The sequence below is a fragment of the Grus americana genome, chromosome 6, assembly GCF_028858705.1.
Source record: "Grus americana isolate bGruAme1 chromosome 6, bGruAme1.mat, whole genome shotgun sequence".
Classification (NCBI taxonomy): Eukaryota; Metazoa; Chordata; class Aves; order Gruiformes; family Gruidae; genus Grus; species Grus americana.
The window spans coordinates 25,973,618-25,999,690 of NC_072857.1; the positions used below are offsets into that span (position 1 = coordinate 25,973,618).

The 26,073-nt window shown below is 38.0% G+C and overlaps 1 protein-coding gene across 1 annotated transcript in view; it reads right to left on the minus strand.

The window, feature by feature from the left end:
• The window catches only part of TTN (titin), a 243,157-nt gene that overhangs the window by 45,821 nt on the left and 171,263 nt on the right, over nucleotides 1-26,073 (minus strand). The window contains exons 238-282 of the mRNA XM_054830237.1: nucleotides 25,838-26,028; nucleotides 24,923-25,352; nucleotides 24,120-24,428; nucleotides 23,556-23,704; nucleotides 23,430-23,462; nucleotides 23,213-23,342; nucleotides 22,813-23,112; nucleotides 22,409-22,726; nucleotides 22,022-22,318; nucleotides 21,620-21,919; nucleotides 20,612-20,926; nucleotides 20,380-20,528; nucleotides 19,260-19,410; nucleotides 18,890-19,171; nucleotides 18,497-18,799; nucleotides 18,104-18,406; nucleotides 17,704-17,985; nucleotides 16,944-17,243; nucleotides 16,554-16,856; nucleotides 16,089-16,397; nucleotides 15,726-16,007; nucleotides 15,200-15,499; nucleotides 14,771-15,064; nucleotides 11,705-14,671; nucleotides 11,286-11,606; nucleotides 10,487-10,771; nucleotides 9,981-10,280; nucleotides 9,373-9,675; nucleotides 8,007-8,282; nucleotides 7,592-7,891; nucleotides 7,199-7,501; nucleotides 6,687-6,986; nucleotides 6,277-6,564; nucleotides 5,890-6,186; nucleotides 5,498-5,800; nucleotides 5,099-5,404; nucleotides 4,000-4,287; nucleotides 3,618-3,908; nucleotides 3,237-3,524; nucleotides 2,484-3,074; nucleotides 2,287-2,391; nucleotides 1,600-1,797; nucleotides 1,219-1,515; nucleotides 508-1,095; nucleotides 111-413 (exon numbers count right to left, since the gene is read on the minus strand). Of these exons, the coding sequence (XP_054686212.1) occupies nucleotides 111-413; nucleotides 508-1,095; nucleotides 1,219-1,515; nucleotides 1,600-1,797; nucleotides 2,287-2,391; nucleotides 2,484-3,074; nucleotides 3,237-3,524; nucleotides 3,618-3,908; nucleotides 4,000-4,287; nucleotides 5,099-5,404; nucleotides 5,498-5,800; nucleotides 5,890-6,186; nucleotides 6,277-6,564; nucleotides 6,687-6,986; nucleotides 7,199-7,501; nucleotides 7,592-7,891; nucleotides 8,007-8,282; nucleotides 9,373-9,675; nucleotides 9,981-10,280; nucleotides 10,487-10,771; nucleotides 11,286-11,606; nucleotides 11,705-14,671; nucleotides 14,771-15,064; nucleotides 15,200-15,499; nucleotides 15,726-16,007; nucleotides 16,089-16,397; nucleotides 16,554-16,856; nucleotides 16,944-17,243; nucleotides 17,704-17,985; nucleotides 18,104-18,406; nucleotides 18,497-18,799; nucleotides 18,890-19,171; nucleotides 19,260-19,410; nucleotides 20,380-20,528; nucleotides 20,612-20,926; nucleotides 21,620-21,919; nucleotides 22,022-22,318; nucleotides 22,409-22,726; nucleotides 22,813-23,112; nucleotides 23,213-23,342; nucleotides 23,430-23,462; nucleotides 23,556-23,704; nucleotides 24,120-24,428; nucleotides 24,923-25,352; nucleotides 25,838-26,028 (15,528 nt within the window). The remainder of the gene's footprint in view (nucleotides 1-110; nucleotides 414-507; nucleotides 1,096-1,218; nucleotides 1,516-1,599; nucleotides 1,798-2,286; nucleotides 2,392-2,483; nucleotides 3,075-3,236; nucleotides 3,525-3,617; nucleotides 3,909-3,999; nucleotides 4,288-5,098; nucleotides 5,405-5,497; nucleotides 5,801-5,889; nucleotides 6,187-6,276; nucleotides 6,565-6,686; nucleotides 6,987-7,198; nucleotides 7,502-7,591; nucleotides 7,892-8,006; nucleotides 8,283-9,372; nucleotides 9,676-9,980; nucleotides 10,281-10,486; nucleotides 10,772-11,285; nucleotides 11,607-11,704; nucleotides 14,672-14,770; nucleotides 15,065-15,199; nucleotides 15,500-15,725; nucleotides 16,008-16,088; nucleotides 16,398-16,553; nucleotides 16,857-16,943; nucleotides 17,244-17,703; nucleotides 17,986-18,103; nucleotides 18,407-18,496; nucleotides 18,800-18,889; nucleotides 19,172-19,259; nucleotides 19,411-20,379; nucleotides 20,529-20,611; nucleotides 20,927-21,619; nucleotides 21,920-22,021; nucleotides 22,319-22,408; nucleotides 22,727-22,812; nucleotides 23,113-23,212; nucleotides 23,343-23,429; nucleotides 23,463-23,555; nucleotides 23,705-24,119; nucleotides 24,429-24,922; nucleotides 25,353-25,837; nucleotides 26,029-26,073) is intronic.

Here is a 26,073-nt window from a genome sequence, read left to right on the forward strand (position 1 = left end):
GTGAGGAAAAGATAAAACATTACATTACAGAGGGAGTCACTCTTACACTGTTTGAATGTGCTCCCTGTCCATCTCACCCACCCCTAAAAAAGAAAAGGCATGATACTAACATGCAACATCTTTGCATATGACTGAGTTTGAAACATCACTTGGTGGTCCAACTCCTGCTCTGTTTTCTGCACTGACACGGAATTCATATTCGTTTCCTTCCAGCAGACCAGTTACTTTGCATCTAAGATCTGAAACTGTTTTCTTTGTTGCTCTAACCCATCTTAAACCTTTCTTTTCTCTTCGCTCCACATAGTAACCTGTGATTTCACTTCCACCATCATCTACTGGCCTTTTCCAGGTAACTGTGACAGTATTTTTAGTCACGTTTGTTACTTCTGGTTTTCCAGGAGGGCCTGGGGGACCTGTTAAGGGTGAAAAAAAGTACAGTTAAATCAAAAATTGAGTCTTCAGAGATTAATAAACACACACTGGAACCTCTTATCTTGTTCTACGTACCAAATCTATCCACCATTTTAACTGGTTCTGATTGTACCGGTTCACCCTTGCCATACTGATTTACTGCTGAGACACGGAAAACATATTCATTTCCTTGAATGAGCTTGCTAACAACATGCCTACAGCTTTCAATATTTTCAGCAACCAATGTCCAGAGCAGTCGGCTAGTTTCTCTCTTTTCAAGAACATATGATTTGATTGGTGATCCACCATCTTCTGCAGGAGGTGACCATGTAAGAGTCGCTTTTTCTGCTGAAACATTGCTGATCTCAATAGGCCCTGGAGGTCCTGGAACATCGAGAACTTTCACATGTACGCTTTCCTGCTTAGTGCCAAAAGGATTAGTTGCAGTAATTGTGTATTCTCCAGAATCTTTTCTGGCTGCATATTTGACAGTTAGAGTAGAAGAAGTTGGTGTGGTTTCAATGTGCACAAGCTCTGAAGGTCTAAAATCTTTTCCAGCTTTGGACCATGCTGAAGTTGGAGGTGGTTTGCCACGGATACTAATAGCAGATACTGTAATGGTGTCTCCTGCTTTTACTGTTAAACCTTCCTTCAAAGTAGGATCAATAACAATGCTTGGTGCCTCTGTCAAAACAAACAAACAAACCCCCTGAATTGTTATAACAAGAATATGGGGGGGGGGGGAAGAGGATTATTTGGTATTAATAATTCAAATAAAATGCTACATTTTTAATGCCATCTACATACCATACTCATCCTTGCATATTATGGTTTCTGTGGGTTCAGATGGAGGACTGATAGCTCCAGCAGTGTTCTTTGCTCTAATTCTGAACTCATATTTGGAGCCCTCAGTGAGGTCAGTTACAGTAAATGCACAGTCTGGAACATTCACATGATTAGCCTTTGTCCAAGTTTTTGAGGGTAAATCACGTTTTTCAACAATATAGCCAGTTAACTTATGTCCACCATCATATTTTGGTTCTGTCCAAATGAGTGTTACTGAGTTCCTAGTTACATTGATAACTTCAGGTTTCCCAGGGGGATCTAGAAGAAAAAATAATAAATAGTGATCAAACAAAAGTTATTCCAAAGTTCAGAATTTTCCTTTTTATTCTCCTGATGACTTACCAATAGGATCAAGTGCCACAACTGGTTCAGATGGCAGACTTGGTTTACCTACTCCAGCCATATTGATTGCCATGACTCTGAATTCATATTCCAGACCTTCAGTTAACCCTGTGACTCTGAAATCTTTCATTCTTATTGGTGTTTTATTTGCTCTCTTCCACAGAAGACTATTTCTTTCTTTGACTTCAATGTGATAACCTAGAAGATAAATGGTGAGATTAAAATATGAGGGGTTTTCTAGAAATCATAATTTCTCATACCATTGTGAAACATCATACTGCCTGTATGGCATGTCACATAGGCGTTGTGCAAGAGGGACACTGAAAACCAGATTAAGAAATGGATGTGGACACACATTACAGATGTATGCAATTGCAAGAATGAGATGTTTGTAAATGCAAATTGCTAATTTTATAGACCCAAGTAATGTAACATATAGGTGAGTTTGTTTTTCTTTCTTTAGATGTTTTGGCTATGTGCAAAAATATTGTTTCTCAGTTACTCTTTTCCAACTTCTAAGTTAATTTTTTTAAAAAAGTCATCATAGAGAAAGAGTAGGAAGTAAAACAGTGAAATCAATCAATAAATCAATTTACAGCATAAACACTTGATAGTTTTGTCTTACCCTTTGACAGAGAGAAAGAACTGTTAAGAACTGAAATACTAGGGTTGCTTTTGGGGATATACCTGTGATTGGTGAGCCTCCAGTTCTTCTGGGATCAGTCCAAGTTAAAGCTACAGATTCATGCCTAACATCAACAATGTTGGGAGGTGGAGGAGCATCTGGCACATCTAAACGATATTAAAAAATGCAGTAAAATTAAAAATAAATCTTACCCCTAAAACTTTTTTTTTCAATTTTCAAAATTATAACGCATACTTACCAAATGGGTGTTTTGCAATGACAGGGTCAGATTTAAGACCTTCACCTACTCCGTATTTATTTTCAGCCCTGATCCTGAATGTATATTCATTTCCTTCATGAAGTCTTGTAACTCTAAATGTGGTTTTCTGGACTGCAGAGGCACAAGTCACCCATTTATTGTTTACATTATCTCTCTTCTCTAGGACATAGTTAGTGATTTCTGAACCACCATCATCTTTTGGAGGGCCCCACTTTAAGGTTATGGCATCAGCTGTGACTTCTTCAAATTTCACCGGACCTGTTGGTATGCCAGGTTTGCCAACAACTTTCACAGAAATAGTGCCTTCCTTGCTGCCAACAACATTCTTCAGAGTTATTGTGTATTTTCCAGCATCAGATTTCTGGCAGTCATGTACTACAAGTGTGGTGTTTACTGCTGTAGATTCAAAGGCAACTCTTCCACTCTCAGTAAGTGCCTGGTCTTCGTCTTTCTTCCAAGTTACAGTTGGGACTGGCTTGCCTTTAATTGGGATTTTAAGACGGAAATTGCTACCCTCTTTAGCTGTATAGCACAAATCAGGCAGATCTCTTAAATCAAGATCAGGTGCCACTGTAAAAATAAAATAAACTGATTATTCAACTATGCATAAACTTTGTGTGCTGTTTTAAAGGCATCTGATTTGTATGTATGCATAGTAATAATAGTAAGCATAAACTAAATGTAATTTGGGTAAGTGAAGGATCGAATTTATGCTCTTAAGTTGTTTCTTACCAACATCATCTCTTGCCACAATTGTGAGCTCTGTTGGAGTTCCATATCCAGCATCATTTTGGGCTCTCACTCTGAAAGTGTATTCTTGTCCTTCTTTTAGGTCTCTCATCGAAAAATGGAGATTCTTTGCCCGCATGACTTCTTGCCATTTATCTTCACCAGTTAGGACCTCAACAATGTATGCAAAAATACGGCTTCCACCATCACTGATAGGTTTTTTCCATACTAAATTGCATGATGATTTTGTTACAGCTGAAGCTTTTAGATCCACAACTGGCCCAGGTGTTTCTAGGAGAAGAAAAGCATAGTAAGTCTCCATTCAAGCTAAAAATAAAAATTATTTGAATACCAAAATAGGTGAAATGGATTAATTTTTCTTACCAGAAGCTTTAACAGCATCACGAGTTTCACAGGGGTCACCAATACCATATTCATTTTCAGCAAAAACCCTGAAGAAGTAAGATTTCCCTTCTTCTAAGTTAGTTATTCTGAAGCTTGTCTTTGGACATTCAGTTGTTACTGTGGACCATGACTTTCTTTCTGCATCACGTTTTTCAACAACATAATTTGTGATTGGACTGCCACCGTCTATTAGTGGAGGTTCCCATGTAATGAAGGCAGAATCCTTAGATGCTTCCTTTACAATCAAGTTAATTGGAGGGCCTGGAGTATCTAGATAACACAACAACCCCACATTTGATTTAGTAAACAAAATAAAAAAAAAATCAGTATGTATTATAATGGGGAAAACCCTGACACTTACCAAGTACTTTTACAACAATGGTGTATGCCTTTTTGCCACAGATGTTCTCCAGACTGAGGACATATTTTCCAGCATCATATTTGTTTACATTTTCACAACGCAGGAAGGTATCAAAATCAGTTGACTTGATATCTAATCCTTGTCTATCTCTTAGGTTGGCACCGACTTTGGACCATGTAATCTTTGGAGGTGGACGTCCTCTTACTGGCACATAAAGTCTCATTGTGACTCCAGCACGTAACACAAGAACTTTCCTTAGTTCTGCATCAAGTTCTCCTTCAGGAGGAACTGTGTGTTTAACAAAAAAGATTCAATTAAAACATCATCTTTAAGACTATCACTAAAGTTACTGTGACAAAAAGTCCCTCTTCACTGGCATTTCACTAGATTAACCAACTTGTTCTTACGCCCATGATGATGTCAGTGAGTTAGTGTCCAGACTCCCATTTCAAGATCATTTGCAAGCCTGGCATTTTTTTTTTGCACTGATTTCACTTCCTTATTTCGCCCCCACCACCACCTTTCCCACCATTTACGTTACTTATCATATGAAGAAATCTCCTAGTTCTTTTAGAATTCAAAGGACTTTCAAAGCCTCCTGGACTGTACTGCTTATCTTGAACCAAGACAGTTCTGTGAAGCAATGCTTTTGTACGTACAGCAAAATGCATATAGGAGCCAGCATGGCTCTTAATGAATAAGTGTCATGCAATTAAATAGTGTGCCACACAGATGCTTAGAATAGCAATCTTGACTTCAAATTATTTAGAAGACATGCAGAATACTCAAAGTTTTAAGAATAAAAGATATATCTGAAAAGTCCAATTTTAAGATTAGAGAAAAACTTCTTGAAGACCCAAAATAGGAGGCAGAAGACTATCTAGCATACAAATGAAAAAAGCAGACACAAGTCAGATTCTCCTCAGTTCCTTACTGCCCTATTCTCTTCCAAATTAGCCACTTTTAGCTTACATTTTTTGAGAAATGACACATTCCAAATTAATCTGCTTCTGTGATCTGTGACAAACCCTGTCTTTGGAACCCATCCTATGAATTAAAGCAAAAGTCAACTAGGTAATTTTTTTTTCTGTGAACATACTTAAAATGTCTTTGGCAGTGTGTGTATCAGGAACATCACTTGGATCACTGTATCCAATCTTATTGACAGCATAAACACGGAATTGGTACTCTGTGTCTTCTATCAGCCCTGTTACCACAAATCGCGTAGCCTGTAAGTTCTTGGGTAGATTGCATCTGACCCAGTTGTCTGTGTCAGCTCTTTTTGCTTCCACTAGATAACCAATAATAGGGCTTCCTCCATCATATGCTGGTTTGCTCCATGACAGGCTTATCGAATTACGTGTAGTATCAACCACTTTCGGGAAAGCAGGTGGGCCAGGAGGATCTGAGAATTAAAATAACATAAAGTTATCATGCCAAATACTGTGCAAAAGTATTTGGAAATAACCATGGAAAACATCTGAGACTTTTAGCTTACATTGAGGATCACGAGCATACACTGCTTTAGACGGTGCGCTAGGCTTGCCAGGTCCAGCCTTATTCAATGCTATCACCCGGAACTCATATTCTGTTCCCTCTTGGAGTCCAGTAGCCTTAACAGTTCTTTCAATGACAGGCTTTCTGTTCACCTTTGTCCAGTTAAGAGCCGTAGTTTCACGCTTCTCAAGCATATAACCAGTTATTGGGGATCCACCATCACTAGCTGGTGGCTTCCAGCTAACAGTCATAAAGTCTTTCGTTACATTGCTAATTATTGGTGGATCACAAGGTCCAGGTACATCTGTGAAGATTTATTTGAAAGTTATGTTCACATTTACAAGTGTGTAAAACCCCCCAGTGACTAATGAAGCTATCCCACAAAGCACTTACCATATGGATTCTTAGCAACTGCTGGTTCAGTCAAGATAGGGTCTCCAACACCATATTTGTTTTCAGCACATATGCGGAACTGATACTCATGTCCTTCTATTAGTTTCTCCACTGTGCAGCTTGTAATAGGTACATTGGCACTGACTTGGGCCCAGTTTGGTCTGCTTGTTTCACGCTTGTCTACAATGTAGTTAGTAATTTCTGAACCTCCATCTTCCAGAGGAGGCTCCCAAGAAAGCATTGCGCGATCTGCATACATATGTTTGATTTTAACGGAGGCTGGTGGACCAGGCTTATCTAGAAGAATTAACATCATATTGTTATACCTCTCTCTTGCTATATCATTTAAGTATAAATGTATTTACTAAGAGACAATCTTTAGCTTACCAAGTACTTTAAGCTTAATGGTTGCTGACTTTGATCCACTTGCATTTTCAGCAGTAATAGTATAGTCTCCTGTTTGCTTCCTGTTAACACTGAACAACTCAACTGTAGCAAGATTTCTCTTAGTAGTGATCTTAACACCTTCAGATGGCTTTAAAACTTCTCCTTCTTTCTTCCAGGTGATTGTTGGCATTGGCTTGCCATAAACATTTGCCTCCAGGCGCACATTAGTTCCAGCTTTTACTGTAAGCTGTGATTGCATAGACAGATCTAACTCTATTCTGGGGGGAACTGAAAGGAAAAGCCCAAGAGTTAATCAATCTAGTAAGAGATAAACATCTCATTTTTCACATGACTGTTAGTTCAATATGCACAGACCCTTACCAGTTCTCAAATGCTTTTACATTTCTTACCATTTTCTGGATGAATGGTCACTGGATCAGAAGGTTCTGAAGGTCGGCTAATGTTAACTGCTGTCTTGGCAATTGCTCTAAATTGGTATTGAGCATTTTCTTCCAAATCAGTAGCAGTGTACTCTTCTAGGGGTATTTGATGTGGAGTTGTATTGCATCGAATCCACTTATCACCAGGTAATTTGCAAGCTTCAACAAAGTAGCCAATAAGTTTGCTACCACCATCATGCTTTGGTCTTGTCCATACCAGTGATACAGTACTCTTAGTGACATCAATAACTTCAGGTTTTCCAGGGGGATCTAAGGTAAATGAGATCATGTTATAGTCTGTTTTGCCAAAAAATGGCTTTAGCAGTGCTGGATCCTATTTACAGCATACCCACACAGTGCAGTCACAGTAAACGTGAAAATATAAACATAAGGGCAAAGTGAAGATCATAAAGAGTTGCAGATAATTGAAAATGACCATAAAAACAGTAGCCTGTTGGAAATTATTGGTATGTTTGGCTTACCAACTGGTGCTCTTGCTGTGACAAACTCAGTTGGTTTACTAGGTTTACTTGCTCCAGCTCTGTTCAATGCATAAATTCTGAAAGTATACTCAAGACCTTCGATGAGCCCCACGCAAGGGTATTCTGTGGAGCGCACAGCTGTGTCATTGGCTTTCACCCACAGTAGACTGTTCCTTTCTTTGCGCTCAATGAGATAACCAGTGATTGGACTGCCTCCATCACTATCTGGTTTATCCCAGGCAACAAAAATGCAGTCCTTATTGACCTTGGTAATACGTGCATTCTTTGGTTCACTAGGAACATCTAGAAAGAAATACAAAGATGGATATCAATCACATGCTTTCTTACCAGGAGGACTAAAAAGAGAAATGCTGCTATCAAAAACTGACATACCAAATGGGAACCTTGCAATCATCTTGCCAGAAGTAAGTGGCTCAGAAATCCCAAAACGATTTTCAGCACGAACGCGGAACATATACTCTTCTCCAGGAATCAGTTTTCCAATTCTGCAGCTTGTCTTTGTGACAGAAGCTAAAGCTGTTACCCAGTCTCCTCGACTGACATCACATTTCTCAACTACATAGTTTGTAATGTTACTGCCACCATCTTCAAGAGGTATATGCCATGCAAGAGTGCAAGCATCAGCATCTATTTCAGAAATATCAAATGGAGGCTGTGGTGGACCTGGTTTATCTGCACAAAAAAAGTGTATTAAGAAAAAAGGGATGAAAGAAAATGGCAACCACTGGGATATACTAAAACTAGTTTTGCATAAAGCTGGGTTTAAGAAAAATCAAATGGAACATACCCATGACTATCACTCTGATTTTCTGCCTATCAGTACCAGAGCTATTTTCTGCAGTAAGAGTGTAAAAATCAGAATCTTTTCTAGTCACATCCTTAATGATAAGAACAGAAGACTTTTCTGCTTTATGTACAGCAAGGCGACTAGATGTAATTACATCTTGATCTCCTTTCAACCATTTACAGACTGGCTGAGGCTTCCCATACACATGAGCTTCAATTCTCAGTTTCTTTCCAGCTTTAATGTGAACATGATCAGGCATCAGGATCTTAGGTGGGACTGAAAAAAAAATCACACAGAGACATATAAATTCAACTTCTGTGGCATATTAATTTACTTTTTCTTATGTTTTCATGTGAAGTTCTCTGCTTCTCTCTCCAGTGGAATTATCAGTAGGAATGACTTGATAATTTTTGATTTAGATTCCACGTATGGACAACTAGAGATTTTGCAGTGGGCAATATCTATTCCAGTCTTACTTTCACATTCTTGTACATTTTATAAGAGAATATTTTTGAATTTGGATTGCCTTCTCACATGTTTATGTAAAACTTGTGCACTATTAATGCATGACACATAATTCCTCTTTATATCTGGAACTCATTGTTGCTCAGTTATTGCTGACTTTCTACAAGATAAACATGAAGGAGGAGAAAAGGAGACAAATTCTCTCTGAACTAAACCCATTTCCACAGTCAATCTTTTTATACCCTTGAATTATTCTTCAAGTAGAGCCCCTTCTTTTGCACAAAATCTTTCCAATTTCTTCCAAAAGAAAGCTGGCAGTATTTGGTGTACTTTTCTACCTGCCATTGGCTAGTTTTCATTCTCTTTTTACTCCTATACACCTCTCTTCCTCTTTCCATGTCACAAATGAAGAAGGTTATTTTCATCTGCCCCTTATTCCTGTGTCTTCCTGTGCCTCAGGGACCCTACCACCTTAATTAGGCCAACCTGTCCTCCTGCCTTTCACTTTACATTCTCAACCAATTCTACAATATAAACAACTTGTTTTCTCATATCTTAAAACAGCTCCCACTTTTGGCCCCGTTTATCTCTCAAGCTACCACTCTGACTCTTTATCTCTTTCATTTTAAGTTCATTAAAGGTATTTATTATTTCTCCTTAGTTCCTATCTTCTGGTTCCAACTGAAACCATACCTGCAAATTTATTTAATAATTCTGAATTAATGGTCAACTGTCATCCTTTCTGACATGTCAAAATATTCAATACAGTTAATAATAATCCCCTAGGTGACTTCATAAGGCATATATCTTTCTGGGACTCACTCAAAGAACTAGAATTCTTGCTCATTTCATTATTAAAGCAGAATATTGCAACATAGGTAGTATTGACATTGTTACTTACTGAGTTGTTCTTTAATTTCAAATATTCCTTCAGTTTCTCTTGGCAAACTTACTCCTACAGCATTTCTAGCTGCCACTCTAAACTTGTACTTCTTTCCCTCTTTCAGACCAGCTACAACAATGGAGAGATCTTTAACAACTGAATATTCTGTCCAGCGATCCGCTGGTTGGTCATCTTCTTTGTAGCTAACAATGTACCCATCAACTTTTGAGCCTCCATCACGCAGTGGTGGCAGCCATCCTAAAGTAGCACTATTCTTTGTAATTTCAGTAACTTCAAGTTTTCTTGGTGGATCAGGTTCACCTTTCAAGGAGGGAAAAAAGCAGTCCATTAAACATTGAATTTCCAAGATTTTCTGACTATTGAACACTTGTTGAATTATTGGATGCTATCCATCTCAACAAAGACAATATAGAAAAGAGCAAAATTCTTAATAATTGCAAAGGTACTATAGATTGTATTCTTTGAAAGAAAAGGACACAGAAATATTTATGTTTATCATTGAGTAGTTAGCAGCATTGTCCAATTTAGAAACACCAACTTTCAAAAAATGCAAACCATATTAAAACTAGAGAAAAAAACCAAAATGTGCATAAAGGCATACTTACTTAGGGGATCTGTTGCTAGAACTGGTTTTGGTAAGTCACTTGGAACACCTGATCCATATTCATTTACTGCTGTTACTCTAAAGAAATACTCATTTCCAGGTACAAGGTTAGCTATTTGGAAACTAGTTTTCTTTAGTTCTGCAGTGACTGTTCCCCAGGTCTTCCTGTCAGCCTCACGTTTCTGCAGGATGTAATGAGTCACTGGGCTACCACCATCATTCTCCGGAGGTGCCCATGAAAGATGGCATGACATCTTGGTGACATCTGAAACCTTGAAGTCCGACACAGGTCCAGGAGTATCTATAAAGAAATTTCAATTTATTCTAGTATTTTCTTCTTTAATAAGTTAAAAATAAAGGGGGCTAACAGCTTCCTATACAGGGGGAGTTAATGTTAGCTGATACAGTTGTGCTCAGAAACTGTAGCACCTGGGGGTCATAAAAATTCATGCAATGAACATTCAATATAGTTAAAAAAAGTCTAGAGGTATTTCTGTCATTACTTACCCAGGACTCTGACATTCACAAATACAGCCTTTTCTCCAGCTGTATTAACAAGTGTCAATGAATATTTGCCTGAGTCATCACGTGTTGAGTTGGGGATGACACAGAACGCCATAGTGTCAACCAGATCAACTTGTCCTTTTCTGATAACATTATCAATACCCATTCTCCTCCAGGTGACTTTTGGTGCTGGGCGACCTCTAACAATGGCAAAAAGTCTAATAGGGCATCCTGCCCTGACTGTGACTAACTTTCTCATGCTTGCATCCAACTCAATCTCAGGAGGTTCTGAAAGACAAAATTAATGAAATAAAATGCAAAGTTTATGTTGTGGTTTACCCCACTGGCCGCTCGCTCACTCCCCCTCCCTCCCACCCCTAGTGGGATGGGGAGGAGAATTGTAAGAAAAAGGTAAAACTCATGGGTTGGAATAAGGACAGTTTACTAGGACAGCAAAGAAAGAGGAAATAACAATACTAATAAAAGAATATACAAAGCAGATGATACACAATGGAATTTGTTCACCCCCACAGCCCAGTGCCCAGCTTGTCCCCAAGCAGTGGCTCCTCCTCCCCTGGCCAGCTCCCCATTATATACTGAGCATGACATCATATGGTATGGAATACCCCTTTGGCTAGTTTGGGTCAGTTGTTCTGGCTGTGTCCCCTCCCAGCTTCTTGTGAAAATTAACTCTATCCCAGCTGGAAAGCAGGACAGTTTAGCATTTTTTTATGAAATAAAATAAAACCAGAACAAATAAAGATTGTATGTAAATACTCATAAAGACAATAGGAAAACTCACCAAGTATTTCTTTGGGAGACACAGCTTCTTTCAGTTCAGCTGGCCGACCAAGGCCAACCTGGTTTTGGGCAGAAACTCTGAACTCATATAATTGGTTCTCATCAAGGCTGGTGGCTGTAAATTCTGTATGAATAAGTTGGGCAGCAACATTGCATCGTTTCCACCCTGCTTCAGGATCAGCACCCTCAACTTTTGGTCTAATTTCCACAACATATCCTATAATTGGAGCACCACCATCATACACTGGTTTTCCCCAGCCAAGGGTTATGGAACTCTTTGTGCTATCAACAACTCTCAAGTTTGTGGGAGGACCAGGTGGTTCTGAAAGACAACAAAAATTACAGATAAGAACACAGTTCCGCAATTTAGCAATCTGTTAACATTAAACCAAAATACAGTAGAATACAGTGGTATAATACCTATTGGGTCTTTTGCTACTACAGGTCTTGATGGCAAGCTCGGTTCTCCAAGTCCAACTTCATTTTCGGCACTGACACGGAACTGATATTCGTGACCAGGAATGAGATTAGTAACCTTCTTGCGTCTCTCTGGGATTGCGGTCTTAGTAACAGGAACCCATCTTGGTGATCGTTTCTCTCTCTTCTCTAAAATGTATCCTGTAATTGATTTGCCACCATCATATTCTGGTGGATTCCAAACTACAGTCATCTCTTCTTTGCTAACTCTTGTGACATCTGGAGGGTCAGGGCGTCCAGGTCTATCATATTTTGTTTTCGCAATAATTGGGTGTGTTTCCGTTGGTGGACCAGTGCCCATTTTGTTCTCTGCACGAACTCTGAATATGTATTCATTACCTTCAATGAGGCGTGTCACATTTGCATAATTTGTTAGGACAGAGGAAGAGTATGTAGACCAAACCATACGCTTGCTTTCACATTTTTCCAGGATGTAGTTCTGTATTTCACAACCACCATCATCTTCTGGAGGGTCCCAAGTAACAGTACATCTATCACTTGAAATGTCAGTGACTTTCAAGTTTCTTACAGGACCTGGTTTATCCAAGACAATAACAGTAGCGTACGCTACGAAACTACCAGCTGTGTTAGTTGCAGTAATCACATATTTCCCACCATCGCTACGCCTTGATTTTGTGAGAACAAACTTAGATGTGTCAGAAGTTGTTTCAATGCTGACTCTTGGAGATCTGGTTAGATCTGTGGCATCTTTGTCTTTTGTCCATACAACTTCAGGCTGCGGTTTTCCTCTGACTGCAGCCTCAATTCTAATTGTGTCACCTGCTTTCACAGTTAGAACCCCACTTAACTTCAAATCTAGCACTGGTTTATGCAGATCTTCCTTCACAACAACTTCAGCTGTTCTTACCCAGTCGCTTTCACCTGCCTCATTCTTGGTTTGAACTCGGAATTGGTAAATCTTATTTTCCACACATTTATCTACCATGTAGTGTGTTTCCTTAATGCTGCCTTTGTGAACCCTTTCCCATTCATCTGAATCTTTCAGTTTTCTCTCAACATGATAACTTAAATTGGGACTTCCGCCATCATAATCTGGCCTTCTCCATTTCAGATATACAAATGTCTTTCCTTTCTCTGCAATGTGAAGATTTTCTGGCTCTCCAGGCTTGTCAATAGGATTGATGGCAAGGATGGGAGTCTTGGTCTCAATGCAAGGACCTGGGCCTATTTTGTTTTCTGCACAAACTCTGAAGAAGTATTCACGGTTCTCTATAAGATTTGCCTTTACTAATCGTTTAGTGATATCAGAGGACACAATTGACCATCCCCTCTGGTTTGGTTGACGGTACTCTACTATGTAATTCGTAATTTCAGAGCCACCATTATCAACTGGACTCTCCCAAGCGATCATACAAGAATCTTTTGTGACATAGCTTATTTTCAGGTTCTGACATGGTCCAGGTCTGTCAAGTACATTGACAATAGCAAAAGCTTGAGCATGTCCACAGCTGTTTTTAGCTGTTATTATATATTTGCCATGATCAGATCTTTTGGCTTCTTTCACTTGCAGTTCAACATTAGGTAGATCATGGACTATTTCAACACGCTTTTCATGGACTAGGACTTTGCCATCTTTAGACCATGTTATGTCAGGATCTGGCCTGCCTTTTACTTTACCAGTAATATGGATTGTTTGGCCTACTCGGACAGTAATTAAGTCTCGACAGGTCACATCTAGGCTTACTTCTGGAGGAGAAAGAATATCCTTTGCGAGTACAGTTTCTGCCAGTTCTCTTGGTTCTCCCTCTCCCACAATGTTGACAGCTTTGATTCGGAACTTGTATTCATTTCCTTCTATTAACCCAGGCACTCTGAAAGCACACTGTCTAATGAGTTCATCCTTATTAATCCTATTCCACTGCGTAGTTCCAGTTTTCTGACATTCCACAATGTATCCCAGAATCGGGCTGCCACCATCTTTGAGGGGCTTTGTCCACACGAGATCAGCTGATTCTCTGGTTTTGTCTTTTAATTTTGGATTTATAGGTGGTCCAGGAGGAGTGATAGGACGTGACGCTTTTATTGGATCAGAGCTTGGAGATGGTTTGCTTAGGCCCACCATGTTTTCTGCAAAAACTCTGAATTCATATGTGTTGCCTTCAAAAAGACCAGTGACTCTGTATTTCATATCAAGTATTGGTGTCTTATTGACACGCACCCATTTACCAGATGTTTCCCGACGCTCAAGTATATAACCAGTTATTGGAGTTCCACCATCAGATTTTGGTAGGGTCCAAGATACTGTTGCAGCATTTTCTGTGATATCATAAACGGTTGGTTTACCAGGTGGGGATGGTGGATCAAACATATGTTTAGCAACTGTTGGTTCTGAATCAAGGGGTGCACCAATGCCTATCTTATTTTCTGCCCGAACACGGAAAATATATTCACAGCCTTTCTGCAGTCGTGGAATCTTAATTTTTGTGTGACTTGTTCCAGAGCTAACCACTCCCCAAGTTTCTTTCTTTGATTGACGCTTCTCAACAATATAATTTATTATAGGACTCCCACCATCATCTTTAGGAGGGCGCCAAGAAATAACCATATGTTCTGGTGTTACTTCAAGAATATTAATAGGACCAGTTGGTGGGCCAGGAACATCCAAAACTGTAAGATGTAGAGCAACAGTTTTGCTGCCAGCTGCATTAGATACTGTGAGTAGATATTCTCCTGTATCTTTTCTTATACAGTCTTTGATGGTAAGTACAGTTGAATAATTGTCAGTCTCAATCTTGTGTCTGCCATCGGTTTTAATTTCCATGTCATCAGTAACCCATTTTGCAGTGGGAACTGGCACACCTCTCATAATTGCAGGAAGCCTCACTGTGGTGCCAGCTTTGACAACAAGACCTTCAATTAATTTCACATCTAGTTCCACAGACGGAGGTACTGAAATTAGAAAAAAAATAGAAATTACCTTTTCAGGGGAAATGCTTAAAGAGAGAGAGAGAAAGAAACAGTGAAACAACATGAAAAACTAAAAATTACCTAGTTTTTCTTGACACTCTATTGGTATAGTTGTATCTGGAAGGCTAAGACCAACAATATTCTGAGCTTTCACACGGAATTTGTATATTTTTCCTTTTTGTAGGCCCGTAACAACACAGTCTAGCATAGGGACTGTCTGGAATTTTGTCCACTCATCTGCACCATCTTCTTGATATTCCACCAAATATCCAGTTATCTCAGCACCACCATCACGATCTGGTCGATTCCAAACAAGGGAAACTTCAGTCTTGTCAACATCTACATGATGCAGATTCTTTGGTGGCCCTGGAGGATCTTTAAAAAGAGAAAACCAAAATGGTTACTATGATGGCCAATCTATGGTAGCAGTGTACCACATTCACAAGATAATCTCAAAAATTTCCAAGAACAATATGAATAAAACAAATCATATAACTGAAAAACACTTACGGAGCGGATCTATAGCTTTAATAGGCTTGAGTGTTTCTACATATGGACCTCTACCAAACTGATTCTCAGCTGCAACTCGGAAGAGATACTGAGTGCCTTCCATCAGATATTTAGCCATGTGACTGCGTTTCTTGGAGGATGATGAGATAGCTACCCACTGTGCAGAAGCTACATCTCTCCTTTCCACCACATAGTTGGTAATGACAGAGCCACCATCGTCTTCTGGTTCCATCCAAGTGAGATAGCAAGAATCGCTTCTGACTTCACTGACTTGCAGATTTCTGGGTGGACCAGGCTTATCTAATATTGACAAAAATTGAATCTGTTATTTATTTGATAACCAAAGTATTTTTTACAAAACTTAGTAAATTTGAAGAGAAATTAATGTATTTCATATAATTTTTAGTCCTTTTCTGTGTATTTCTTATAACTTGGTTCACTGATATTTTCCAGATATTAATTTATTTCTTAATCTCTAATTATAGAATAAAAACAAGCAGTATAAAAGGAAGATCAAAAAGATTACCTAAAACGACAACTTTTACTGAAACAGTCTTTGAACCAGCTGGATTTTCAACTGTCAGGGAGTAAATTCCACCATCTTCATGGACAGTGTTACGAATTTCAAGCTTACTGCCAACTCCTGTAACCTCAATATCAGCTTTGGGTGACACCTCACGATCTTCTTTCTTCCAAGAAACTTTTGGGAATGGAACACCTTTAATAACAGCACTAAGTCTCAGGGTATCTCCAGCTTTTACGTGTTGTTCTCGGGCCATATTAGCATCAAGTATCAGCTCAGGAGGTTCTGGAATCAAAATGGTATATTTTTAGAAAATGAGGAGAAAAAAAAACTTCTTAGGTAAACATCTGATTTTATTAAACTCACCAAGTCTGTCCTTTACTTCTACTGGATCAGGAACATAGGCTGGTTCAGATTCACCTGCTGCATTGGCTGCCTTGACCCTGAACTTATAGGTTAAACCCTCAGTAAGGCCAGTGACTTTGTATTTTGTTTCAGGACAAGAATCTGCTGTAAGATTGGCCTTTTTCCATTCTTCATCTCCAACCTTCTGATACTCAACAAGGTAGCCAATTATCTTGCCATTACCATCATGACGTGGTGGTTGCCAACATAAGTCAACTGAATTTTTAGTCTTATCTACTGCTTCCGGATTAACAGGTGGACTTGGTTTTGCTGTTAAAAAACAACAAACCAAACCAAAACCAAAACAAAAAAACAAAAAAACAAAAAAAAAAAAAAAGGAAAAAGAAAAAAAGGAAACAATTAAAATCATTTTCTAACCAAAAAGTGCATTAAAATTTCAATGAGAAATGGAAATTAATACTTTACCAATTGGATCTCTAGCGAAAATTGGCTTTGATGGTGGACTAGGTTCACCAACACCAATTTCATTTTCTGCTGAAACACGGAATTCATATTGACAGCCTTCAAGGAGGTCAGGTACTTTGAACTCAGTAGTGGGGAAAATAGGGTCTTTGGTAACTCTGACCCATCTTGTAGCCATTGTTTCCTTCTTTTCTACAATATAGTTAGTTATTGGCTTGCCGCCATCATATGGTTTTTTCCAAACCACTACTGCAGAGTCTTTGGTAACATTCTTAATGATTGGTTGCTCAGGTGCATCAGGAACACCTTGGGGGGGGGAAAAAAGAGTTTATGAGCACTACAAACAGAGTAAAGATTAAAGTATCAAAGTAAAATAGCAAATGAATAACATACGGAAACGGTCCTTGGCTTTCATCTCATCAGAGATGAGAGGATCACTGATGCCATAAAGGTTTTCAGCATAAATTCGAATTTGATATTCTCTTCCTTCAAGCAGCTTAGGAATTTTGCATGTTGTCTTAACTGTGGTAGATGTAACTGGCATCCACACGTCTCTGTGTGCATCCTTCTTCTCAACAATATAATTTGTAATTTCACTGCCTCCATCATCTAATGGAGGTTTCCAGGAAACTATCATATGGTCTTTATGAATTTCATCAAATATAACTGGGCCTACTGGAGGTGACGGGCGATCTGTTTAAGAAAAGACAAAGCATACCCATGCTTTTATATGAACTTCACATAATGACATAGATTAAACAGTGTCAATACAGTAAATATATTACGGAAGTAGAAACTTAGCATCACAGTTTTAATAAGGAATCAAGACTTCAAGAGTATTTCTCTTTAATAAGTGTTTGACTCACTGGACTTAATTCCTTAATGTTTATAAGGTATTTGGTGATTGACAGTTTCTACAGTGTTGACATTCTTTAAATGCACATAGACACATTAAATTATTCATGCTTAATAAAGTAAGCCGGAGATAACTATGTACTTAAAATTAATAAATAGTATTTCACTATAAATGTGAATTCAGTAAATCAAATTATTGTAATAAAGAACATGTTTTAATATTTACATTGTTTATAATTCAATGAATTCTAATCACTACTAAAAATCACAGATGATACTGTTGTTCAGTAAAACCTACCAACAACATTAACTTGACAAAATCCTTTTCTTGATCCTGTGCTGTTCTCTACAGTAACACAATATTTGCCTGAATCTTCACGGACAGATTTTAGTATCCCCAAGCAAAGAGTTGCAGGAGTTGTCTTGATCTTTGTACGGTCATCTTCTTTCACAACAATATCATCCTTTAGCCAAGTAACCTTTGGTGCAGGCTTGCCTGAGTAACGTCCAGTCAAGCTGAAAGCTTCACCAACCCGAACAATAAGCTTGTCTCTAAAGTCAAGGTCAAGTGATGGAGGAGCTGAAAGATGATATTAGAAAACACAATGCCCACAAATGTCAGCAATATTAATAAGAAAAAGTAAGGAATGAGTAAATGTAATCACTGTTTTCAAAAGAAATATGAAAAAGATACATACCAATTTCATCCTTGCACGTGATTGGTTTTGTGCAAAATGATGGCTTGCCTTGCCCCACAATATTGCAAGCACTCACACGATACTCATAGGTATCACCCTCTTTCAAGCCTTCTACAGTGTATTTCCTATCAAGCATTTTCTCCTTTGTAACTTTGTGGAATTTCTCTTTTCCAATGAGGCGGCTCTCTAGAACATACATGGTGATATCCGAACCTCCATTATATTTTGGAGGGTTCCAAGTTAACGTAACAGAGTTCTTGGTAACTGCTTTTACTTCCAGGTCTTCTGGACGGTCAGGAACAGCTGTGAATAAACAAACAAACAAAAAGGTAAATGCATTTTTCTGCATATTCATGTCATACGACAGTAATCCAAACCTGAAAACATACTTACTTATTGGATCTCTAATGACAATCTCTTTTGGTGTCTCTGTGAATGGACCCATGCCAATTATATTCTCAGCTGCAATTCGGAAAAAGTAGGCTTTCCCTTCAGTAAGTCCCTGAACAGTAGCATTCTGTCTTGTAACTGTGTAGCTTACTGGAGTCCAAGCTCTATGGTCAGATTCACGTTTTTCAATTATATAATTGGTAATAGGAGAACCACCATCATCTTCTGGAGTAAACCATGTCAATTTACAAGAGTCATTGGTTAGGTTCTCAGTAAGGAATGGCATTCCAACTGGGCCTGGCACATCTGAAAGCAAAGAAGAAATGGACTATTTAAGTATACATGCTGAACGTTACGTAATTTCACTTGTTCACAAGGACTGAAGTTGCTATTTACCTAGCACATCAACGATAATAGTCTTCTTCCGCTCACCAGCATCATTTTTAGCAAGAAGAGTGTATATACCCTGATGGCTCCTTTTGCAATTCTTGATGACCAAGGAAGAACTAATAGCTGTTTCTTCAATTTTGGCTTCTTCTGGTAAAGCGCGGTCATCCCTGCTCCAAGTCACTGTTGGAGCTGGTTTTCCTGAGACATACGCTATGATCCGAATTACTCCTCCAGCATGAACAACAATTCTGTCCCTGACACTTGCATCCAAATTAATATCAGGAGCCACTGTGGGAGGTGAACAAAAACATTTAAATTAATTTCTTTCTCACTTTTACTTAAAGGTACTAAAAATGTAAATGTAAGTGATAAATACCAATTCTGTCCTTCATTTCAATAATGTCTGTAACTTCTCCAGGCTCTCCGATGCCAGCAGCATTCACTGCTCTAACTCTAAATTTGTAAAAACATCCTTCTTTCAATCCTGCTACAACGAACTTGGTTCCTCTAATTTCTTTATCTTTTACCTGGAAAAAAATATTATAGCATCAGCTAACATCAAGGTATCATCAATTTCTTTGTGATGTTTGAAACAAATCTTAAATCAGATGTTGTTGCAGATTTACAAACACAAGACAGTCTTAAGCATACATGGATCTAGCTCACACAGAATTCTTCAGAACGTGTGTAAAGAAATACAGGACACAGACATGTAAGCTATTCTGAAGATTCACCTTTTTGATAATTCTAACAGACAAGGATGTTACAGCAATTACAATAGTTTGTAGTCTTACAAGAATTACATGTGTTATTGGACAAATAAACTCATATAAGCAAGAGTGGCAAACAAAAAAAAGGAATTCTTTGCTCTTTTTAAACCCCAATATGAAGCCTGTTTACCTGGAAACACTGCAGGAAATTTAGGTATTACTTAAAATGCACCCAAATGTTTATGGAGACACAAAAAATAACCAAGGTATGCATCAGTTAAATTTTCAGTAATGTATTATTGCAACAAAATCGTCAGTAATGCATTACTGAAAAAAAATTTACAGTAATGCATTATTGAAAAAAAATTTCAGTAGTTGAAAACAGTAGGCAAATGTAGGGATATAGTAGTTGCAAATGATTTGGCACAGTCTGATACCAGTGAGATTTACTTTTCTGCCAGTTGTAACTTGGTCTTGTCTTTGGTTCTGTTATCAAAAAATTACCTACATAATTTCTCACATCTTTAAACAGAAAAATTAAAAATTTTAAAATTCTGAGTTTAGGAAACTGCAAAGTTAACTTGATGTTGTGGAGGAGAAATTACTGACTTTTACATTTGGTCTTACATTTCAAATATATGAAGATAATTATGGTGCAAAAATGTGAACTTTTAGTAAATAACGTGCATAGTGAAAATTTGTAAAAAAATGTATTTTCTGGAGGGATTTCTTTTGCTAGACACATAGAGAGAAGAAACACAGATTCTGTAATAGTTTTCCACCTACCCGTTCCCATTCTTCCTTTCCTTCCTCTTTATACTCAACAATGTAGCCAGTGACCCTAGAACCACCATCCTTTAGTGGTGGAGTCCACTCCAAGTCTACAGAAGACTTTGTCCAATCAGTAACTTTTGGAATAGGAGGGCCAGGTGGGGCTGAAAAATATCATCATACCATTATATTCCATGTTCTTATCTGAACATTTTCAAATTAAAAAATAGGAATCGAAAATATTTACCAATGGGATCTCTAGCCATTGCTGGATCAGATGGCATACTGGGTGGACCAACACCAGCTGCATTGATAGCTGAAACACGGAACTGATATTCAGAGCCTTCAATTAGACCTGTAACTTTATATGAAACCCCCAGTGCCATAGGTTTGATAGGATCACGGTTAACCCTAGTCCATCTCTTTCCTGTAGTCTCTTTGCGCTCCAACCAGTAACCAGTAATAGGAGAGCCACCATCATGTTCTGGTTCTTCCCAGTTTACAGTCATTGAGTCACGTGTTATACTGCTAACTGTTGGCTTGTCACAAGGTCCAGGAACAGCTGGGGGAAAAAATTCACACATAGCTTGTAAAAAAGAATAAAATAAAATGCTAAAGTAAGATGGAGATAGCTAGAGTGCAAAACAGAGCTATGCACTCATATGGTAACACAGTTGCATTCAGTAGTTACCTATGTGCACAAGACTTCTTCCCACATTCACCTTCCCATCCCTGTTTAGATACATATACTTCTGTGAAACGCAAAATACTTTCCTTCAAATAAGAATTGTCAAAAATGAGTTTTTCTTGCCTTCCTGGATCAATACCCCATTTCAGTGCCCAGCATAACCGTGGACGTTTTAAGAATGATTTTCTCTTGCCAGCCTAATATTTCTTCTACATCAGAGCTACTCTGTCTGAACTGAAGGCAGGAAATTGGCTCTTCCTGATCTATAAATTCAATAATGTCTCAAATACAACAGAACGACCTGAATCTTATCAGATAAACCCTTATTTGTATATTCAAAACTTAAAAAAGCTCAAGATAGTATTTTAATATATAATAAAGAGGGAGAAGAGTATTTTTAAGTACTACATGTCCTTTAAGAACTAACTGCTAATTCTAAAGCTCTTCAAGCTATTCTAGAAAATTTACTTACATGAAGAAAGAAAATTAATAATGGTATTTAACATGCCGTACACATACCAGTGTATGAAAACGACTGACATAATTTGAAAGCATATTCCTACTTACTGAAAAGGTTTCGTGCTGTTTCTGGTTCACTCTCCAAAGGTTCTCCAATACCATATTTGTTTTGTGCCATAATGCGGAAGACATATTCATGGCCTTCCATCAGCTTGGGAACAGTGAATAAGCATTCCTTAGGCTCATTAGTAACGGGTACCCATGTCCTCCTATTTGCTTCTTTTTTCTCTATAACATAGTTTGTAATCTTAGAACCACCATCATCTAATGGAGGAAGCCATGATATTGTCATTTTATCAGCCAAAATGGATTCAAATTTAATAGGTCCCACTGGAGGTCCAGGACGACCTAAAAGATACATTTTTATAAAGAAGAATTAATTAAAATGCTATTAAAGTATTACATGAATGCTATCAATTTATGCAATGCATAAGAGTTCTTGATATCTACCCAGAACGTTTAGTCTCATCTCCTTTGAAGCTGTTCCCAGATTATTTACAGCTGTTATAGTATATAAGCCTGTATCACTTCTGCGAGACTGTTGAATCAATAAAGTGCAAGAATCTTCACCAACAATCTTGTTGACATGTTGATCATACAGCACTGGTGTTTTGTCATCTGGTTTCTTTGGAGAAGCTTTTAGCCATGTTAATGTGGGGAAGGGTACACCCTTTATCTTGGCCACAATGTTAACATCTGTTCCTTCTTCAACCTCCATAAATTCTTTGAGTTCAATAGATGGTGGGCCTATTACGAAATGTTGAAAAAATTAACATACAAAAATACTTCATAATTTTAAAATGGAATTTCTATATACTGGTATCAGTTAGTACTTACAAGTCTGGTCTTTGACAACAAGTGGGCCGACTGTGGCTGAAGGCCTACTAGGACCTGCTATATTTACAGCTTTGACTCTGAATTCATATTCTCCACCTTCTACAAGATCCTCAACAGTAAACTTTGTTTCCTCCACATCACGTCTGTTGCATTGCTTCCAAGTCTCTTTCACTTCTCCAGTACGATCCCAGCGGAGACATTCAACATTATAATGTGTAACCGGTGCTCCACCATCATTCTTTGGTGGTTTCCATGTCAAGCTCACTGTGTTCTTGGTTACAAGGCCAATCTTCAGTTTAATAGGTGGATCAGGAGGATCTTCACAAACAAAACAGAAATGTGAATAAATCCACTGTACAGTACTATCTGGTTGTAAAGAATTTTTTTACTTTGATTTCACTTACGGATTGGATCCCTGGCTGTGGTCCGTTGGATGGTTTCTGCAGGAGGGCCAACACCAAAACGGTTTTCTGCACGTACCCGGAAGAAGTACTCTTGGCCAGATATGAGATCAGGTACAATGAAGGAAGTACTTCCACAGCTTGCATTGACTTTAGTCCAGGCCTTTCCATCAATAGTTCTTTTCTCTATAACATAGCCTCTGATTCTATCTCCACCATCGTCGTCTGGCATCTTCCATGAAAGTTTACAACTACCTCTTGTAATATCACTTACTTTTAGGTCTTTTGGTGGGCCTGGGACATCTGTCAAGGTAAAAGCACAACAGAAACAATTTTACATAAATATGTAGAAAAATAAGACTAAAAACTAGCATTTGAATACTTCAATACGTGTAAGCCATACCAAGCACATTGACTCTGACATGCACAGTTTTTTGTCCTGCTTTGTTCTTTGCTGTAATACTGTATCGTCCAGAATGACTTCTGTTGCACTCTGGGATGATAATCGTTGAACGTGTATCAGTTGCTTCCACCTGTGTATTACAGAAAGAAAGAGAATAGATCAACTTTATGTTTGAAAAATGCAACGATACTAAAGCTACAAAATTTGTTTGCTTTACCTGAGCTTCTTCAGGTACAGTATGACCTCCCTCCTATAAACAAAGGAAAATAATGTAAACATAGAAGGGGACAGGCTTAAATATCTAGAAAGACACATGTAAAAAAACCCTTTCTCTTTTACTAACCTTTGCCGTTGTCTTTGCTTTTCCTTCAAACTCCCAAAATGTTTTTGGAACTGGACGACCCTTGATAACAGCTGGGATTTTAATTGTTGTGCCAGCACGACAAGAGAGGAAATCCTGTGCTCCAATATCAAGGAAGATTTCTGGTTCCTCTGCAAAAATATTTTAATGTATCAATTTTAAGAGCTACTTAAAGTAAATTTCTGTCAGCACTGAGCTAAAACCCCACATAAACATGCAGAATGCATGCAGCATGTTTATGTGAGAAAGGTTGGGTATGCAAAATGGAAGATGGGAAGTATATGAATAGAAAAATTTGTTGTAGTCATTTCTTCATAAAATACAGATTATTTCCTTAGTATGACTGTAGGTGCTCATCAGTTTTCTAATGGATCCTGCCCTGGTAATGGTCATCATGACACTTTCGAATATGTGTGTCAATCTTTAGTTACATGTTTGCATAATTATTCTGTTTTGACTTTGGCTTGCTTGGCATCCTGCTTGAACATTCACAGCAGTAGATGGCATTTAGATATAAATACCTAAATTAATTCCCAGAACACTTACCTAGAATATCTTGGACAAGTATCTCTGATGTTGAAGGACTTGGTTCTGATTCTCCAGCAGCATTTACAGCTTTCACCCTAAATCGGTATTTTCTGAGCTCTTTCAAGTTGGGAACAACACATTCACAAGTAGGAAAGAGTTTGTCTCCTTCATTCACCTTCTTCCAATCAGTACTACCTTCATCTTGCATTTCAACAATATATCCTTTTATAGGACTGCCACCATCCTTTTGTGGAGGCTTCCATGCAAGAGCTACAGATGATTTGGTTTTGTCTTTGACCTCTGGGCAAGACGGTGGACCAGGCACAACTTGTAAAACAAGAGCAAGTAAAAATTACCTGAGAGTTAGTGGCTGCCTGTATTTTGCTGAATAGTTTCTAGAAGAATGCAAGCATTTTAATTTTCTTCTGTCATACATAGAGCATATAATCCTAGAACATGCATACTAATTACATATATTGCATATATTATTAAGAGATATTTAAGGTACAAGGCATAAAGATTGAACTCTTTAAGAATAAAGAAAAATGATAATATAAAAATCTGATTCTGAACTCAAGTTTATTTGGCAATGTTTGCATTGGTGTAATCACAGTTTAAGGTTCATAAAAAAATTGCATTAATGCTAATTATTTTTAAAACGGTGAAAAACAGTAAATCAGGAAACTACTTTGTGTCATTATATTCTTTTTGGTTTAATGAAAACAAAGCATTGGATTAATTGCACTAAATTCAATATAAATAATATTTTGTTTCTAGTGTTATATAGTCCTTAAAAATAGTCGTACAAATTATATACTTACATATGGGATCTGCTGCTAAGGCAGGATCTGATGGTTCACTGGGAGGGCCAATTCCAGCAAGATTTTCAGCCATAACTCTAAACTGGTATTCAACACCTTCAGCCAAACGAAGCACATTGTACTCTAGACCTTTTACTGACGGTTTTGTTACTGGAGCCCTGTTAACACGTGACCAGTAGACACCTCCCACCTCTCTCTTCTCCAACCAATAGCCAGTTATTGGGCTGCCACCATTGCTCAAAGGAGGCTCCCAAGTCACCAGCATTGATGATCTGGTGCGATCTAAAATTTTTGGCTTTCCAGGAGGTCCAGGAAGGCCATAGGGATCCTTAATAACAACTTTTTCTGAGAGGCATTCATCACTTATTCCATATTTGTTTACAGCCCGGACTCTGAATTGATATTTTTCATTTGTTGCAAGATTCCATACCTGAAAAATAAGATTTAAATCAACACTTGGCTACTTTGAGAATAAACTTATTTGAAGTTATACAGCGTTTTTTTGCTTTAAATTCTGTCTTGGAATTTCATTGACATACCTATGTTTATGTAGTACACAGCTGCATGTAATGCCCTAGGGATATTCTTATTTCACGTGCATAGGACCAAACATAAATAAAAATGTTATTATGTTTGTTTTTTCTGTTGGTAAATCTATCAATAATGATGGGCAATGGAAAGGAAGATGTCTCCTAAACTCAGCTGAGATTAAGTAGCAAAAGAGAACAATTTCTTTTGTTTTGTCACATGAGGAAAACACACATACATAGATGGGCAACATTCATCCAGTAATTCTGGAGGCTAAATGGAGCATGAGCACAGCTATCTATGCCACTAGCAGTTTTCATTAGATGTTTACCATTGTTATTTTTTTACATATACTAAAGTATGTAATAAAGTTATTTTATAAATTACCCCAAATCTTCTCTCAACAGCACTTTTTGAGACTTCTTCCCACTCAGATTTCTTTCTACTAGCATCACGTTTCTCAATAATGTAATGGGTAATTTCACTACCACCATTATCAAGAGGCACGTCCCATGTTAAATAGCATGATTCTGCTTTAATATCAGAAACAGCAAGATTTCTTGGTGGAGAAGGACGATCTGCATGAAAGCAACAGAGCACAGAATTACATTAAGAAAAAGGCA